The following is a 19,607-nucleotide window of genomic DNA, read 5'->3' as shown; positions in this document are numbered from 1 at the left end:
GGGTTATGCCATGGGCAGAATTCCTGTTTTCATGAAACTTGCCATTTTTCATCAGAGAAAGCTAACAACCAAAATACTGAATAATTATTGATATTTTAAAAGATTAATATTTCATGTGAAAGACATTATTATTTTTGCCTGTTAACCCTTTTTCAAGTAATTCATGATTTTTATTGTTCCTGTCTTGCTTACTAATAGAACACTCTTACCATAGCTACATTTATTATAATAGCCTAAAGTAGACCTTCAATCTTACTTTTCTTTATAAGAAAGATGAATTTTAGACAAAATGATATAGCGGAATTCTGCATAAGGTTCGAGGAACAGGATGAAAACCAAAGCAAACAGTGAAAGAGAGAATAGCACACTGACTGTGTTCTTATGTTCTTTTCAAGACTGCTAATGGAAGAAAATCTTTATATGATGCTGTAGTCTTAAAATGAGGGAGGAATTTATTTTCAAAACTTCTTAAATGTTTTTCGATTAATCTTGTTTTCCATATAATTATATGACTCATATTTAATGTACAACTTTATTTAGTGTCTTAGCTAGGGTTTCTATTTCTAAAAAGAGATACTATGACCTTGGCAACTTTTATAAGGAAAACATTTGAGGGGGCTCACTTAACAGTTTCAGAGGTTCAGTCCTTTATCATCATGACAGGGAGCATGGCTGCATGGAGGCAGATGTGATGTTAGAGGGGTAGCTCAGAGTCCTACATCTTGCAGATAACAGGAATTTGACTGGTCAGTATTCTGAGCATAGGAAACCTCAAAGCCTGCCCCCACAATGACATTCTTCCTCCAACAAGGCCATACCCACTCCAACAAAGTGATGCCTCCTAATAGTGCCTCTCCTTATGAGATTATGGGGGCTCATGACATTCAAACTACCATAGTTAGATTTCGTCAAATATTGCTTGCATTCACTAAAATTGGGCCATCTTACATGTATGAATTTTCATATATACATACAATGTATACAATCTCCTAAACGCTACTATAAAGAAGACTAACAAAATTGTATCACACCAAACAACACTAGACCTATTATGGCCGCTCCTTTCCTGTTTTTAGATCCTTGAAAACATTGTTTGGTTTCTGATTTTTAGTTCCACTCCATCCAGACTGTTAATATGAGTTGAAACATACTGCTTACGCCTGTGGGTATGGTTTATTCACAATTTATAACACAGTGGAGTTTAGTCCATGCTTCTGTGTTTGTTGCTTTATATTGCTCCATATTCTCTTATGATTAGTACTGTAGTGTGATTACTCTTTCATCAGTCAGTGGACATTTGACTTGCATCCCACTTAGAGCAAGTATTTGTAAAGCTGTTGTGCAATATTTGCACAAGCATGCTGTGTGGACATGTAATGGGGCATAGGGTAAAAGTCATTGATACTGACGGTAACATTTGTGTGTGTGGTGCTCTCTGATCGGCACAGTATGTTTTCTCTTTCTTAGATAAATGAAAAGTTACTGTGGAAAGCATTTCCAAGCATGCTAAAGGCTTTCTTATTTCAGGTAGAAGCAGTAAGTACTTCAGTGCAGGACTCGAGTGTACTTGTACAGAGAAGCACACTGGACCTCATCCTCTTCTGTTTTCCATTCCATATGAGTCAGGTAAAACTTGAATGCTAATGTTTTCAACAAAGACATTCTTTGATAATCATAGGTCTGTGATGTATAGTCATTTTAAAGGTACCATATTAGAATATTTTCTTCATAAGTATATAGAAAACATTCCTTCTTGATGAAGTAGAAATTGTATTTTAAAGAAAAATACTAAACTGTTTGATAAGCATATAGTAAATGAAGGAGATTATTTTATACATTTCAAAACAATTCTAAACTTTAAAAAGAAGGGAGTGCTCATTGTTAACTCTTAAATAAGGAGCCTTTAGACCGAGGCCTTCAACCAAGCTAACATATGACTGATGTTACCTTATTTTTACTTTGGTGGCTCCACCATTACATGCCAGAACATTAAAGGAGTTAGCCATTGTTTGAGAACCAAATATTTGCCAGGCGGTGATAGCACACACCTTTAATCTCAGCACTTGGAAGGCAGGGGCAAGCAAATCTCTGTGAGTTTGAGACCAGCCTGGTCTACAAGAGCTAGTTCTAGGACAGGCTCCAAAGCTACAGAGAAACCCTGTCTTGAAAAACCAAGGGAAAAAAGAACCAAATACTTAGTGCCTGTGCCATTTGCTACTGATTTCACTACAGATACAAGCAACTGACTTGACAAATCACAAATGAAGTGTGTCATTACTGAGATTTAATTTAATCAATATCCTTAATTTGATCTTTTAAAAGAATAAACTTTAATTTAAAATGAGACTTAAAACACCAGAATATATACATTCAGAATGGTGGAACCAAATACCATAAATAATAAGACACAGAGATTTTCTTCTTTGAAAATTAAACTCATACCAGCTGTAGTAGCACATGCTTTTAATCCAAGCACTCAAGGGGCATAGGCAGGTGCATCTCTGGTTTTCATAATGAATTCCAGGACAGTCAGAGCTACATAATAAGATCCTGTCTCAAAAAAATAAAATACATTTCTAAAATGGGATTAGCAGGAAGGACTTTGTTTTTCTCATAATGACTGCTCATTATGACTCAGAAGTTTTTCATTTAGCTAAATTTTCTTTGCTACTCTACTTTCAGTTTTTTAACTACTTCATTTAATTTGAATAAATAATAACTGAAGAGTTTTATAGTTCATCGAGTACATTATCACTAGTTGACATATAAACCACTTCTAGTTTCTATTTTGAGACTCTCACTCTTAACCATGGGCCTTTTTTCTGCCATTTGGATTTTCACCTTTCCCCTACTGGGAAATTCAGTGTAAACTAAGCTTGCCAAAGCTGTAGCATAGTGGGAACGTTTTTCAAGTCTTATAAAGGAAAGCAATGAGTCAAAGCAATGTGGATAACAACCTAAATATGTACACATAGAAAGAGCATCAGTGACCTTTGCTCTTGACCTTTCTTCCTGTTGAAACATTCTATATTAATAATCCCTCCATCGAGAGGCTCCTCCACAGCACCCAGGAATTAAGTCTTAGGCTTCAACTGATAAGAGCTTAATTTGTAATTTCATTAGCTCAGCGATGAAAACTAAACCTTCCCCATACTTTCCTACTCACCCTTCTCTCTGTCCCTGCCAGCCAGAATTCTACCGGACTCCTGTGCTCCTGGTTTCAGGAACGCAGTCTTTTGGTGTTCCCCTCTCTCTGCTACTCTTGCAGTTCTGATCCTCCCTTACTGTGCTACATTATATAAGGCTCCGAGGCTGGTGTAGCCATCTTTGCTCCCCACTTGACCTTTTTTCATGTCTTGTGTGTAATAAATTCTTAGCAAGTATTGATTTTAATTATAACTTAACAGAGCCTTCATTAACTACCTCAAAAATATGATTGCTGTTATGCTATGGATGGACTGGTAGACATCTTTAACATACTTCAGGTAAAGCTGATCTGAGTGTCTACTATTAAATGCTAGTGAGCTTTTATATATTATAGTGATCTTTTACATATTGCAAAATATGGAGTGATGTCCGCAATATTTACAAATGGCTTCTTAGCCATACATTTGGTAATGGTGGCATATGTCTGTAGCTCCATCATTGAGGAAGATAAGGCAAGATTGCAAATTCAATAGACGTTGTGTCTAAAATGAAAAAAATGTAAATTCTTATCTGGGGAATAGCTCAGAGGTAAAAGCTTCAGGCCCTGAGTTCAATCTGTAACATGTTTTATGTTTTTACGTGATGTTTTCAAATCTATGCATAGAGAGGAGGAGAGAAAAACATTGTAGAATGGCTGAATTGAGCTAACTCATGTATTACTTCACATGCTTATTTTCTGCAGTGAGAACACCTTAACTTTGAGTACAGCACGTTTTAACTATGGTTACCATGATATAGATTTCTGAAAATTCCTCCAGAAATTGAAGTTTTATAACTTTTACCATGTCTTCTGTTCTTTCCTATTTGAGTTTTCTCCTCAGATAAGATGGGGAGACATTGGTGCTTCCAAGATTTTGGGACACTGCCTATAATCTACATGTCTGCTAGTGAGGAGATAGCATAGGAGTTCTCAAACTTTTGGTTGCAAGATGCTATTGCATGTTTAAAAAGTATTGAGGATCTCAGCAGTTTCTTTTTTTTTTTAAAGATTTATTTATTTATTATGTATACAGTGTTCTGTCTGTCTATATCCTTGCTGGCCAGAAGAGGGCACCAGATCGCATTACAGATGGCTGTGAGCCACCATGTGGTTGCTGGGAATTGAACTCAGGACCTCTTGAAGAGCAGTCAGTGCTCTTAACCTCTGAGCCATCTCTCCAGCCCAGCAGTTTCTTGATATAAGTTAGTACTATCCATATTTATCATATAATTTTTAAAAGTCTACTGATTTATCTGAAAATACTGAGTTATCTTACCTGCATGAATGACATTTGTAAAAGTATGTTATAGAAAAAAAAAAGGAATGTAAGAAAGAAATTAGTGAGAAGTAGGGTTTCATATTTTTGTCAATCTCTTTAATAACTGGCCCGGAAGCTCATAGCTGCTTTTTGGTTGATGTATAAGGAAAATAAAATAAAAACAATTCTCACATTGATCTACTGTTTGAAAATCAAGGAATCATTAATATGTTCTGTTAATAAGTACACACTTTTTGATACTATACCAAAGTTATATCTGCTGTTTTACAGTTAATTGCAATATGTAAATATAAATCAACTTTTAGAATTCTCTTCTGTTAAACAGTCTGCAACTTTTACTCATGTATGATTTTGCATCATCAAGTTTGGTTATTTAAAAAAATGATGGTGTACTCAGCTGGGCAGATTTTCCATACATAGACCACCACTACATTAAACTAAACAATCACATTTGTTGCTATTACCACTTATATGTATAACCTTTTTTCATCACTGTCACCTGTGTGAGACACCTTAAGGGAAGAAAGGTTTATTTTAGCTTACTCTTCCACAGATTTAAGTCATTTTAATAGGGAAGGGATGGCAGCCAATGGCAATAGAAACTTACTGCAGCAACTGTGCATTCAAAGGCCAGCTCCCACTCACCACCTCCACCAGCTCATCTGTACCTCCTGAAGACCCCAGAGTAGAACAATGTTGAAATAGGAGCGGCGGGGCTGCGTCCCCGGCACCTGGCCGCCTGCATGGCTAGCTTATGCCCGAAATAATTACACGGAAACTGTATTCTATTAAACACTGCCTGGCCCGGCTAGTTCCAGTTTCTTATTGGCTAGCTCTTACATATTGTTCTAACCCATTTCTAATATTCTGTGTAGCCCACGAGCTGGCTTACCAGGGAGGATCTTAACCTGCATCTGTCTGGCGTGGGAGCATCATGGCAACTCTCACTCAGCTTCTTTTTCCCAGAATTCTCTTCTGTCTACTCCGCCTACCTAATTTTCTGTCCTATGAGGGCCGAGGCAGTTTCCTTATTATTAAGAAATCACTCCCCCATCAGAACAAGAGCTTGGAGGCAGGTGTTTCTGGTTTAAGACACAGTGTCTTTAAAAGCAGTATTTACATTCATTTATTGTGGGTGTGTGTGTGTGTGTGACCACAGCACTGATGAGGAAGTCAGAGGACAATTTGCAGGATTCAATTCTCTTAGCATTTATTGTAGCTGAGGATTGAGCTCATGTTATCAGGGTTGGAAGTAGCCATCTTTACCTATTGAGCCATCTCACCAGCCCTTAACTATAACGCTTGGTCAGTAAAAAAAAAAAAAAAAAAAAAAAAAAAAAAAAAAAATTTCGTAACTGAACCCTTCAGGCATAGTCCTAGTTGCCCATCTTTTATTGAGCCCAAAGGATGACTGATCAGTCATCCCCAAACTGTTCCCAAACCCACGGTTTAATCCACATTGTGCATCCTGTATACCAGCCTAGTTTGGTCAGCCACCTGACTTCAGCCCACTCATGCCGCATCCAACCTTCAGGCCTTCCCCCGGGTGCTTATCCTATGCCAGATCCAGTCTGTCTTAACCCAGAACCCAGATCTGGACATGAGTCAAGCCTGGTGAGTCACTGGCACCTAATATGCCTGCAACATCTTTAACCCTCAGCAAGTGCACAGCCTGTTTAACATCCTAGCCTGAGGTGTAGCTTGCACCTCTCACAGCTGGTCAAAATGCAAAGAACAGCTGATCATGGGTGCCTGGCCCTAACTGATACAGATATAACACAACCCCTACACCTAAAGCTCATAGAAGGTCATGAAAGAGTTGGTGGAAAGATTGTAAGAGCTTGAGGATCAGGACATCTGCTTCAAGATTGTGTCTTCTGAATATGACAGGGAAGCTGTACCCATGAAATTTCAACAAAATGCTTGCCTAAAGAAGACCGGAACAGTAATTGACATGCCTACGTAGATGGTGGGAATTTCACAAGGCCCTGCCACTAGATGAAGAGCCACAGGCAATTAATGACTGCTGAGAGAAGTAGAATCAGTTTTTCCCAGTTGGTTTTCCAGTACTGAGTGGTCACCCTAAAAACATACATACACATACACACAACACTAAATGGTTGTTATTGATGTATTTATTCATTTATAACAGCTAAAGATAAAGATGCAATGTGGGCTGGAGATCACTGACTGCTCTTCCAGAGGTCCTGAGTTCAACTACTAGCAACCACATGGTAGCTTATAGCTATCTGTAATGAGATCTGGTACCCTCCTCTGGCCTGCAGGCATACATGCAGGCGGAACACTGTACATGTAATAAATAAATCTTTTTTTAAAAAAAAATATAAAGAAGCTATTAGCTGGAGAAGGAGGAGGTTGGACTTGGAGGAAGGAGGGAAAGGTAGAAATGACGTAAATACATATGTTCATATATATGAAGCTTAAAAAACTAAGTACTGAAAAATTTTTAACTCAGTGTCTTGAAGCAGTGTAATTTTAACACAAAGTCTTCTACAATTTAATTAGCTTTCTTTTGGAATTTCCAATATTATTATTTATACCAATATTGTTTTCATTTAAGTGACAATATCATGTTGTTTAAGAAGGGACTACTAAATGCCAAAATCTAAAATATCCCATATTTTATATTGGATATAGCCCAACATATTATAAAGAAAGATCATAGTTTGGCAAAAATGGTATTCTGTTTTTTTTGGGTGGGGGGAGCTTTTCAGTTCTTAACAGTAAGACAACCCTTCTACATTATACAATTTCAGTATACAAAATAGTAAAAGTCATAAACTGAAAAGTGTATCTTGAGTGACAAGCTCAAGTTTCAGAAGCATTCTTTTAAAAGACCTGTGAACTGGCTAGTTTCCTTCCTTCTTTCCTTTCCTTCTATGTACTGGAATTGAATTCAGGGTCTACTGCAAACGTATCTACCACTGAGCTATACCATCAACTTGTTTTCCTTTTTTGCTGCTGTTTTTATTTTTCTCCAAGAATGTGGTAGTGAAAATATAAAGATTGTAAGTATGGTAGATGCTTCTACTCACCTGCTTTTCATACGGATATGCCAGATTGTTTAGCTTGCTTCTTACCTATTGGGAGAAATGACAACACAGCAAAAGAAAAAGTAAATACATTTAGATAGTATATGATGTTTTCTTTATGTATGCTACATAGCTGGTTTTCACCCTGTAAGCTGCCTGGAATGGCACCTAGGGATCACACTTGACAAGTTTTCTGGCTTACTGACAGTATCTATAAAGAATGGGCATAATTTGTCACCTGTGGATGACCTGTATTCTCTATCATCTCAGCTGTTACTAATTCTGGGGATGATTCCCTTTCCATAACAGGAAGATTGTATAGAGAGGGTTTGTTGTGAGTAAGGAAGGGTTAGCTCTGTAGTATTACCCAAACATTTTATTTTCACTATGCTTTTGGACCTTAAGAGGTTCAGATACTTTTTGTTGTTGTTTTAATTTTTTTATTAGTTCTTTGAGAATTTCATACAATGTATATGATAATATTCCTGCCTCCAACTCTTCCTAAATCTAGTCCCCTTCCCAACCCATCAATTTCTGTGTCGTCCCCCACCCCCAACCAACTCATTCAATTCATTCTGTGCTGCCCATATACTCCTGAGTGTAGCTTTGCACTGAAGCAGGATTGACCTTCTAAGCCTTACCCTGAAAGAACACTGACTGCCCTCTCCCAGAGAGTGAACTGCCAACAACTGCAGCACAGAGACAGACGGGGACGTGGGCACAGAGTCCCATGTCTAGTTACAGAGCTACTGGCGAATGAGAGAGAGCTGCTGGGGACTTTTTTACAGAGTAGTTTTAAATTGGTCATTTTCCAAGATCAGATTTTAAGATTCCCAGATTACACATTTAAGTGATTACCCGGTGATGTTCTTTTGAAATTCATATTTTGTGTGTGCTTCAGTTGCACATGTGCAGACAACTTTTAGGAGACAGCTCTGTCCTTCCACCTCTCAGGTCATCAGGTTTGCATAACAAGAACTTTAAGCCCTTGAGCCCCCAGTAATACCCTTAATGTTAACAAATTTATTAGCAATCTTCCATCTTTTCTTTTAATATTTTAAACATCAAATTAAAGCTAGAGGGGAAAATCTGAAGGAAAAAGTTAAAGCTATTAGAACAAAAGGACTCTATTTGGATTGTATTTGTGGATTTTTTTTCCATCTTTGAGGTATTACAAATAGAATTTTAAAAAGAAAAAAGAAAGAGAAGAGGACTGATTGCTGCTAAAGTCTTCTTGAAGATTTTAAAGTGCACTGCTAGTGTTGAACCATTTGTTCTCTTTACAGTCCTCGTTTGTGTCAGATTGTACTGTTGATGGAGAGGAAAAGAGAACTTTAAACGTAATGTTAGAGTGAGTGAATGAGTTTGGTTCCAACTGTAAAACTGAAGTTGGAATTGGGCAGCTGGGCACAGTGGCACACACTTACTAGGGAGGTAGAAGGGAGGTAGAGGCCGGCAGAAAGAACAGAAGGTCAGAGTGGAAGTTGAGGGCTGTCCTTTGCTGCTTAGGGAGTTTGAAAACAGACTTGTAAGCTCTGTGAGACTACCCAGAAAGAAAACTGAGTCATGTTACCTTTCTTCCTGTTTCCTCACATGTGAACTAGAAGTAATAGCTCCTGTATTTGAAAGATTAGATGAAGCAATGTTATGTAAAAAACACCTCTCTTACACTCTAATGTTCTAAGAAAACTTCAAGGTATTCCTTTTTTAAAAGAGTAAAAACAGTAGTATATCTCCATTAAGTATAACTACATTCCTTTTTCAGGCCACTCGACCCGATATGATCAGGATTTTGTCAGCAGCCCTTCACGTAGTACTAAGGAGGGATATGTCCCTGAACCGAAGACTTTATGCATGGCTTCTTGGTAGGTATCTAATGAATATGCTTATAATTGACAAAAAAAAAACTTGTCATGCATAACTGTTCTGAAATTGTATGAAGAAACTAAATATTTATGTGTAAATGAACAATAAAAATAAAATACTGTGCCAGAAAGATAGCTCTGTGGTTAAGAATGTCTGCTGCTCTTCTCGAGGACCAGGGTTTGGTTGCCAGCACCTGTATCAGGTGGCTCAGAACCACCTGTAATTCCAGTTTCAGGGGCTCCAGTGCCCTCTCCTGGCCTCCAAGGGCACATGCACTCATATAGCACACACACATGCACTAAAAATCAATCAGTCAATCTTAGGTGGGGGGACTATTAATGATGACATTTTTGATCAAATTTCAAAACCCTCTTAAGGGGCTATGTTAAGGGAACATAAAATCATGTTCACTTTAGCAAGATGTCGTTCCTGTTACACATTATAGTTAATGTTAGTATATTAAAAAGATTAAGTGAATAGACAAAATAAAAATAAAATTTCCAAAACTTTCAAGTCATCAAGGAATCATAAGTAGTAATTACCACTGTCTTACAGATGACATCATTGTGAGACAGTGTGTGTACATAAGCCATAGAACATTTATTATGTACATGTAATCCTCTATCTTTTTATGAATGTTTTGTCTGTCCTTACAACCTCTTACTAGAGTGAAAGGACATTTGATGACTTTCCTTAGATATTGTAAATCCTCAGTTATTTTACTGTAAGATTTGGGGTAAAATAAGAAGATAACTTTGGAAGAATACTATTAGACTCATCTATTGAATTGGTTTCCCTTTATTAAACTATCTAAAATGGTCTCTCTTGCTGACACTGAATGGGCTACTAATTGGGTAAGTGTTTAGTGCTGTTTTTGAGATATTTTAGCATTTAGTGAACAACAGTTTTAAGGCTTCCATTTTAATTTTGTGATTTATTCCCATGGAGGTTTTGATAACAACGGTGCTATCATAGGACCCAGGAGCACAAGACACAGTAATCCTGAAGAACATGCCACTTACTATTTTACAACCTTTTCAAAGGAATTGTTAGTCCAGGTAATGACTGTTTTCATTATTCTTTGCTTCCTTCCTGTTGAAAAAGCCTGGCAAAGTCCTGTTTTAATTGAATTCATAATTGAAGAAGTCAGGACAAGACTCAAAAAAAACTTCCAAAAAATAACTGTAATAGACATACAACTACAGCACAAAGGTAGTCACAGCTGGACTCCACAGGAGGACAGCTTTTCACCTGTCTGCTCTTGTGAAGGTTGGAGCATTTCAAAAGGTGCCCATGACCATGTTTCCTGTGAAACTTTGGTTGGATTGGGCTTTTGCAGGTTAGATATGGTAAGACTGCAACACACATAGAAACATTAAAATTATCCATTTATTTCCTACTATATTTATTTAAGGTGCATCAAAATGCTCTAAGAAACTGTATCAAGAAAACAAATGATTGCTCAAGCGGTTTTCTTCATTTACTTATTTGATTTTGAGATAGGATCTTGCTGTGTAGCTTAGGTGGTCTTGAACTCAGGACCTGCCCGCTTCTGCTTCTAAAGTGCTAGGATTATAGGTGTGTATCATAAGCCCAGCTTGAAGCATTTTTAAATGCAGGAAATTATACACTGAATTTTAAATAGCTAAGAAGATAATTACATACTATACCCCTTGGTGATAAGATGGCATAGTTCATGTCTTAAACTAATATCTTCATCTAGATGGCCAACACTCGATTTCTCAGTACACTTCTCTTGATTCTCCTTTGTTTTTTTCCCCAATGAAAATTCATGATCTAGATTGATGGACTTGTAGCTCCACACTCAGAGAACTGAAGCAGGAGGATGGTTTGTTGTCAACCTAGTCTTTGTAGCAAGGCCTTTTCTCAAAAATAAACAACAAATTAATGCTTATGATTTAAATATGTTGCTTTCTCTCGGTAAGTGAGTCTACCATCTTTGTTCCTGGCAAAGAAAGAAGACATCGATAAGAACAGTGCAGGGATGTGAATCTACATTTCATGGATGTAGTTAAAAATAGCTCTTTAAAAATATATATGTATATATATTACTAGTTCCTAAATCATTAGTATGCTTTTTTTTTTTTAAAGGCCATGATAGGAATCTTACAAGTGAATGGATTTGGAGAAGAAAGCACTCTCATGCAAGATCTAAAACCTTTTCGGATTTTAATCAGCTTATTGGACAAACCTGAGCTAGGTAATATATGCCCAAAACATAAGCGGACATGTGCTTTTGTGTTGTTTCATGATAATAGTAGAATGAAGACACTGGGAAAATTGCGGTGTTCTTTTAAATACAGATTCTCAGATTCTCAACAGTTTGTTAACTGAAGTTAAAGATATGTAGCTGGTGTTTATGTCAGCATCAGACCTGTGCCTGACACTGTAGGCAGCAGAGTCGGCTTCTTAAAAGATGTCATCTCATCTCCTTTTAATCATTCACTAAAATGGAAACATTGTTGATCTGGCATAACTAACTTAGAATTTGAGGACTGAAACAGAAATGTGAGTTATATATTTCCTTCATAGTCTTCTTGTTGCTGTTGCTTTCTGTGGTTTCCAACATTGTGTGCTTATTATTTATTAGATCTACTAGAAAATGAACTATAGTACTTAACATAAACTAAGAAAAGGCAATTATCTCTTATAAAGTATGTAAATTTTCTAAGTATATTCAGGTGTTTTGGCTATAGTTCCCCAGCTCTTAAAAGTGATTTTTTTGTGTGTGTGTCAGGAACTTCAACAGGGTCACTTTTGAGGGTTTCTGTGATGGTGATGAAGCTCAGGACACTTTTTAAAGAAGATAGTGGTAACTGTGAAGCAGTCAAACTTATTTTTCTGATTTTGAGCATTATTTAGCAACAACTTTGATGTGGCAAAATCTACTGGATAATTGTTCTAAGAGCTGCATGGTGTACCTTGCAGATGTTTCTCTAAATCTTAAGACAGTCCCGTAAGCTGGGCGGTGGTGGTGCACGCCTTTAATCCCTGCACTCTTGAGGCAGAGACTGAGGAATCTCTGTGAGTTCAAGGCCAGCCTGGTCTACAAGAGCTAGTTTCAGGCCAGTCTTAAAAGCTTCAGAGAAACCCTGTCTTGGAAAACCAAAAGGAAAAAAAAAAAAAAAAAAAGACCTATAAAGCTAGTTATACTCTCCTCATTTGGGATTAGGAAACTAAGACTCAAAAACTAAAGAGCCTGCCTGTCCAAGGTAACAGATTTAACCAATTTTTTGGATTATGGTCACTTCTATTAAGGTGACTTTATACTTAAACTCTATACTTAAAATAAACATTTATCCCATTACTTACTATTGGACCATGTTTCAAAAGTTTACCTTTGGGGGCTGGGAAATCTCCTCATAAAGTACTTTTTTTCAAAGCATACTTTAATTGGACTATTCTTCAGGTCATCATGATTTGCTAACCCTAAATAACTGCTGCATATAATTTATTGTATATTAATTTTAGGACCTGTAATTCTAGAAGATGTTCTAATTGAGGTGTTTAGAACATTGTATTCTCAATGTAAAGCAGAATTGGATCTTCAGATGGAACCACCCTTCAGCAAGGACCATGCTCAGTTAAGCAGGTAGATTGCTAAAAAATTAAGAATGACATAAAAATAGCCTCAATTATTAATGCTTACGAAATGGATTCTAGTAATATAAATTAATATAATATGATTATTAGTAATGGTTATGATCTTACTCTAAAGTTTTTATTATAGTGAATAAAATTATCACATTCATAGTATGAAATATAATTAATTGCACTCACTATTCAGGCAGGTACTTTATTTTTTTTTTTAATTTATTTATTTATTATGTATACAATATTGTGTTCGCGTGAATGCCTGAAGGCCAGAAGAGGGCACCAGACCTCATTCCAGATGGTTGTTAGCCACCATGTGGTTGCTGGGAATTGAACTCAGGACCTTTGAAAGAGCAGGCAATGCTCTTAACCGCTGAGCCATCTCTCCAGCCCTCAGGCAGGTACTTTAAACAAGAAGAGTAATCACCATTTGATAGTTGAATGTTTCTTAATCATATCAGTTTAGAAAATTAATTGAGTATTTGGGCTGATGAGATGACTCAGTAAGTAGAAAAAGGCACTTGGCTCCAAGAGTGAGAATAGATTATGTCACCATTGCAGTCTTCCTCCTGCTAGACAGTATTCTAGCAGTGTGTAATAATGTGTACTACCCCAGTAATACTGCACTCAGTTTTGAAAGAAATATCAATATTTTTAATTGTTTGGTTTCTTTTATTTTTTAGTAAATTAAGGGAAAACAAGAAAACAGCCGAGCTGATTAAAACTGCGAATCTTCTTTTTAATTCCTTTGAACCTTATTATATGTGGGATTACATTGCACGCTGGTTTGAAGAATGTTGTCGGTAAGTTAACAGCTTCATTTGTTGTAGTCCAATAACATTCAAAGCTAATATTTAGCTTTTAAAATGTTCTTTTATATGTTTTTTCCTACCGAAAAATGTTCATTATTTACCCATAATCTAAATTTACTTTGTCAATTTAGGATATAAAAATCATTGCTAACATAGTCTTAGAACTGGAAAGGAGCTTAGAAATGATGATCCACTCCCCAGCATAGAGTGTTCCTGTGTCTGGCTTGCAGCAGCTCCCCTGTTTTTGACTGTGGAGAAGATAGTAGTCTGCATCAGCACATTTTCACAGAACTATTTCTGTTTATCAATAGGCCCACTGTGTGTTTTCAGAGACTTAGAACCATCCCATTTGGTAACTGATAAGCAATAATAAACACACCGCCTGTTAGGGTAGAAAGCCTGAAACAGTCTGAAATCGCTAGAGTGCTAGTGAAGCAGAGTGAAATCTCTATCCGGACTCCAAACTTAGCTCTTTCATGCCCTAGTTAACTTCTAAAGCATGAGAAACATGTATTCCAAAGTAGGCATGTCCAATCTTGAGTCTAGAGAATTTAGAAATATATTTGTCTATGAATCTCTAAGAATTTGGGGATTTACTTGCTTGTCCCATTGGCAGATATTGAGAACCCAACTGAAAAGCATCTGCTAGGCATATTAGATAATCGCTGACCTCAGAGACTTTATAGTGGTACAAGTAAATACACACATGTCTGCCCCGGGAATAGATTAAAAGTTGAAAATGCCTCATAGGTTAAGGTGTCAGGATGGAGAGGAATTATTAGTATCTTTGCCCACCTTGTGTTTTCTACACATATAGCCACCCTTCTGTACTAATCTATATTCACAACACACAACCATGGTTCTTGAGCCAACCTGGATTATTTCTTAAACATTCCCCACCTTTTGTGCTGCTGAGCCTTCACTGTGCTATTTGTTACATACCCTACCTCCTTTGTTCTTCTGGAACAATCCTGTAGAGGGTCGCTCACCTGACAGTAGCCTTGGCTCTCTCAAACCGCACATCAGAATCTGCTATCCTCATACTTTCATTGATTTTATATATTTCTCTACCTGTTTATGTTTCTTGCTAGTCAAATACAATATAATTATATCTTGAGAATATAGGGCAGTGTTTGGTCAAATAGGATTAATATTGTTGTTTCTTGGGTTTCATCTTGGATCAAAAGAGACTTCCTGTAAAACAGATGTTTGATCTCAGATCTTGAAGGAGAGTTACATTCCAGATATGAAGAACATATGTTGGCATAACAGCAACACAGAAAAAACACTTGTAAACCAAGTGTCTCAGTTTAGAAATCAAATAAAGAAACATTTATTTTTACTTGGAGATATATCCATGGTGACAGCAGTGCAAATCTCAACAAGTGTGTTATATCCAGAACACGTAGAATCCAGAGTAGCCATTTCAGGGACCTCACTTTGAGATGTTTTCTTGAAAACAGTGTGGTGGTGTTCTGGGACAATGGGAATGAACATTTTAATGTGTCCCAATCCTGACTTGAGTCTTATTTGTTAAGACAGGGTTATAGTCACGTGTCTTCTATCATGTGATAGTGTGTTTGATAAAGTTGATTGTTTTCCTTTTAGGAGAACACTGCATGCCAGACTTCAGGTTGGGCCTGGAGACAGTAGTGACTCATCTGAGTTACAGCTGACCAATTTCTGCTTACTGGTGGACTTTTTGTTGGATATTGTCTCTTTGGTAAGACTATCTTGGTAAAGAGAAAAACACGGAATTTAAAGAGCATAGTTTATATATTTCATGTTTAATATAAATGTCATCTTCAGAAAAAATCTTATCTTTAAAACTAAATGTTTTTTCTTTGGCATAGCTTTTTTCCATAACATCTTCTAAACATTTTTTCTCCTTGGCATTTGTGTATAGAATACATGGAATCTACTTCCCAATTGCATGTTGTAAAATCTTATGTTTATTGGGTGGAATTTTGATGCTGCGTTTATATTTGTTAACAATGTTTTCTATTATATGAAGACCATTGGAATTGTTTTCCCTTGTGTTTTCTCTCCTCAACTTTTTGCTTTCTCATTTTGAAGCCTACTAGAAGTATGAGGGTGCTGTGTCAGGTATGGCATTCAGCCTGTTTTTATTTTAACTGATTTTATTCACTTCCATTAGAATGTTATTAATATAGCTCATAAAATTGGGGTATCTAATTATATAATGCTTGAAGTACTTGGTTTAAGAAATTGGGGGGTGGGGGGAGTTTGTGACCACGCTCTTGTCCTATGGACGATATCTGTACCTGTGGAGGCCAGAAGTTGAAAGTGGTTGTCTTCCTGAATTACTTTTTGAGACTGGGTCCCTGGAGCTTGCCAGTTAGACTAGTCTGGCTGACTGCTGTCTCCCTGTCCTTAGCACTGGGATTGCAGATGTGCACCACCTGACCTGGCTTTAATGTGGGTGCTAGGGATCCGAACTCAGATCATCTTCATGCTTTCACAGCAAGCACTTTAGCCCCTAAGCCCACACCAGACATTGAGTGCACATCTTCTGAGTCATCAGTATGAAAATGCCTGTGAGCTGTTAGGAGCATGATACCCATAAAACATAAGCAAATATAGAGCCTTACTTGTATGAATTAAAATAAAATAGCTTTTATATATTACATTAAATCTTTCTAATTTTCTTTTATTTTCAGGAAACTTACATTGAAATACAGACAGAACACTTGCCCCAGTTACTACTCAGGATGATTTCTGCCTTGACAAGCCATCTCCAGACATTACGCTTGTCTGAGCTCACAGATTCTTTGAAACTCTGCTCAAAGATCCTTAGCAAAGTCCAGCCCCCACTGTTATCTGCTGGCACTGGGGGTGTGGTACAGTTTCCAAGTGGGCAGAGCAGCACAGTCAAAGAATGGGAAGACAAAAAGGTAATTTTAGCTGGGGTTCTTAGTATCAGATCAGTTATGTTTTTTAGTGCAGAACATTTTTTAAGATAAGTTGTTTAAATATCAGTGATCAAAGTGCTTTGGCAATAGAATCTTGTTAACTTGGTCATTATATAGTTGATTGTCCATGTCAGTACTTTACAGTAGAAGTAAAATACATATGACATCTAATTTTAGGAATTTAAAATTTTCTGTTTGTCACATTAAAAAGAAGCTGATGACATTGTTTTACTTAGCCAAATATAACAAATACATTATCATTTCAATATGTAATGTATACAAAATTGATATCATAGTATCTTTATGCAATTACCAAACTTGTAGCAGGAATTCTTGATTTTGTAAAATTTATATAAAACAATTTAGTCATATTCAAGTTTTTATAAGCATGATTCTTTGATGATAGCTATGTTATCTTTTTATTTTAGCTTTAAAAATTGAATGCCTTAGTCATATGAGCTACAGTGTGAAATATCTAGTAAACATAAAAGCATTACCTATTGTCTGGGTAACAGGCCTATGTATAAATTTTATTGATTCTTTCACTGCACCGAATTTTTGGCATGATTTTCCTGTAATCTATAATCTTTTTTTTAAATTTTTAAGTACCCATATGTTCAATATTTTGAAATAGAGTAAAACTAAACTCTTTGTACATATTCACACATATATATAAGCATATATATAAGCATGCAATATATAATTTTAATGTTTTACACCAATAGCATACTTTAATACCAGTGAAATCCTAATTGAAAAATTAGTGATTTAATTCCTTTCAGACTTAACACTGATATATCTAGTACGGGCCAATGAGATGACTGACGCAGTGAGTAAAACCACTTGCTGTCAAGTCTGATGACCTGAGTTCAGTCCCCAGAACACACGTGGTGAAAGGGAAGAACTGACTCCCTAAGGGTTGTGCTCTGACTTCCAACATACACACCCACACAAACACATATTCATAATAAATGAATGAAACAATTCAATCCAGTAAAGTATGAGTGGAGGTTTTCAATTGAATTATATATTAATTACATTAGGTGTAATCACATTGGCACTATATTAATATAAGTATTTGAAAATTTCTAGAGAATCAGGTTTGTTGTCTGTAATCATATGCTTATATAATTGCCCCCTTTCCATGGATAGCCTGTTTAACTTCTCTGCAAAATAAAATTTGTGGGTAGTATATACAACCTTTCCCACCAGCCGCTAATCCTGAAACTTTTTTTCTCATTCTGTACTAATATATCCTTCATAATGAAATGAAATTTGATCATTTTAAATATATTTGGGGTTATTCTACATAAACTAGAACCAGCCTGCTTTCCAGGTTGGTCCTTTCCAACCTGCTCTTCATATATGTATAATATATTCTGTCTCTACCATGGTAGGAAAGTCCTTTCATGGGACTGTCAATACACGGTGCTCTAAGATTTTCTCAGAAATAAAACTAAAAAGCGTTTAACTGATAATATGCTGAATGAGACTTATGGGAGCTGGAGAAGACACACCCTTACCATTTTTTCAGTAACATGTTCAATATGTGGAAATTCATATTTATCTGAAAACCTTTATTGATGATCATAGGTATGGTAAATGAGACTCTGTTTAGTTAAATCCAGGACAGTTAAATAATACAATCTAAATTATGATGTAACATTGAATATAACTCCCATATCCACCCATATTTCTGTTCATCCTTCCTTCTTTCATGCGCCTTAGCCATAATATGTTTTTCCAATCCTTTTTTCTGAAGCACAATTGTATAATCTTAGATATATGAAGGTTGATAATATTTTCTGGCTGAGACCATGTTTTTTTGAAATGTATGTGAAGGGCTGCTGCTTTTAATAACGGTGAGCCTAGTTTGACAACATGGCACTTAATATTTTTTATAATATTTTTGTATTGGGCATCTACTCAAATGGCCTAAATACCCTTTCTATTTTTAAAAAGAAATTCATCATAAAAACTATATATCCACATAATATAGTCTAAACCAATAAATATTATTCATGTATGCAAGTTTAATTGGATTTATAGATTAAATTCTATTACCTTAGTATTGTCCTTTGTATTAATATAAAAATAAATAGGAATAAGCTAATGATAGTTTTATTACCTGAATAAGTCTTCTTTTGTAAAAAGCACATCATTTAAATGGTAAATAACCTTTCAAAGGAGAAAAATAAGCAAATGAATTCAATCTGCTAGCCACTATAGACTTTGACACCATAATATGAAGAGTTGTACTGTACATAGTAATACTGTGGTCACATTAAAAATAATAATAAATAACCGAGTTGAAAATCTCCCTCTCCAAAGATCTGTGTTAACAACTTAGCTTTTCTACTGCAGCATTGGGCAAATTTATTTTAAACTCCCTGAAATTCAGTTTTCTTTCTGTTGTTGTTTGGTTGGTTTTGGTATTTTGAGACAGGGTTTCTCTGGGTAATAGCCTTGGCTGTCCTGGAACTCACTTTGTAGACCAGATTAGCCTCGAACTCATAGAGATCCTCTTGTCTCTGCCTCCTGAGTGCTGGGATTAAAGGCGTGTGCCTCCATGCCCAGCTTGAACTTAAGTTTTCTGTCTTTGAAACAGAAAAATTACTTTGTTCATGCAGTATCTTTTATGAACTAACTGTACAATCTATATAAAACAAGCAATTACACATTTAATTACAGATAATATAGATGATTAGTGTAGGGCCAAATTAGAGGTATAGGTGTAGGATGGGGGCATACCTAGGAGTCAGGGACTGCTTCTTGAAGTGGAGCCCTAGAGAAATTGTTGGGGTGGAGAAGTATGAAAAGAGAAAGCACATGACAGGAAAAAACAGTGGCAAAGACCCTAAG

The 19,607-nt window shown here is 36.3% G+C and overlaps 1 protein-coding gene across 13 annotated transcripts in view; it reads left to right on the top strand.

The window, feature by feature from the left end:
* Dop1a (DOP1 leucine zipper like protein A) overlaps positions 1-19,607 on the top strand; it is an 88,946-nt gene that overhangs the window by 30,479 nt on the left and 38,860 nt on the right. For all 13 annotated transcript variants that reach the window (XR_007588161.1, XR_007588162.1, XM_050118885.1 and 10 more), the window contains 8 exons: positions 1,532-1,626; positions 9,285-9,384; positions 10,334-10,443; positions 11,498-11,606; positions 12,878-12,998; positions 13,684-13,803; positions 15,421-15,535; positions 16,494-16,727. Coding sequence is in view for 11 of the 13 variants with exons in the window: in XM_050118885.1 (XP_049974842.1) it covers positions 1,532-1,626; positions 9,285-9,384; positions 10,334-10,443; positions 11,498-11,606; positions 12,878-12,998; positions 13,684-13,803; positions 15,421-15,535; positions 16,494-16,727 (1,004 nt within the window). In the remaining 2 variants the exon portion in view is untranslated. The remainder of the gene's footprint in view (positions 1-1,531; positions 1,627-9,284; positions 9,385-10,333; positions 10,444-11,497; positions 11,607-12,877; positions 12,999-13,683; positions 13,804-15,420; positions 15,536-16,493; positions 16,728-19,607) is intronic.

This window comes from Alexandromys fortis, unplaced genomic scaffold, assembly GCF_014885135.2.
Source record: "Alexandromys fortis isolate MF-2015 unplaced genomic scaffold, M_Fortis_MF-2015_v1.1 scaffold_164, whole genome shotgun sequence".
NCBI lineage: Eukaryota > Metazoa > Chordata > Mammalia > Rodentia > Cricetidae > Alexandromys > Alexandromys fortis.
The sequence above is the reverse complement of the archived record's forward strand: the minus strand, read 5'-3'. Positions and strand labels throughout refer to the sequence as shown.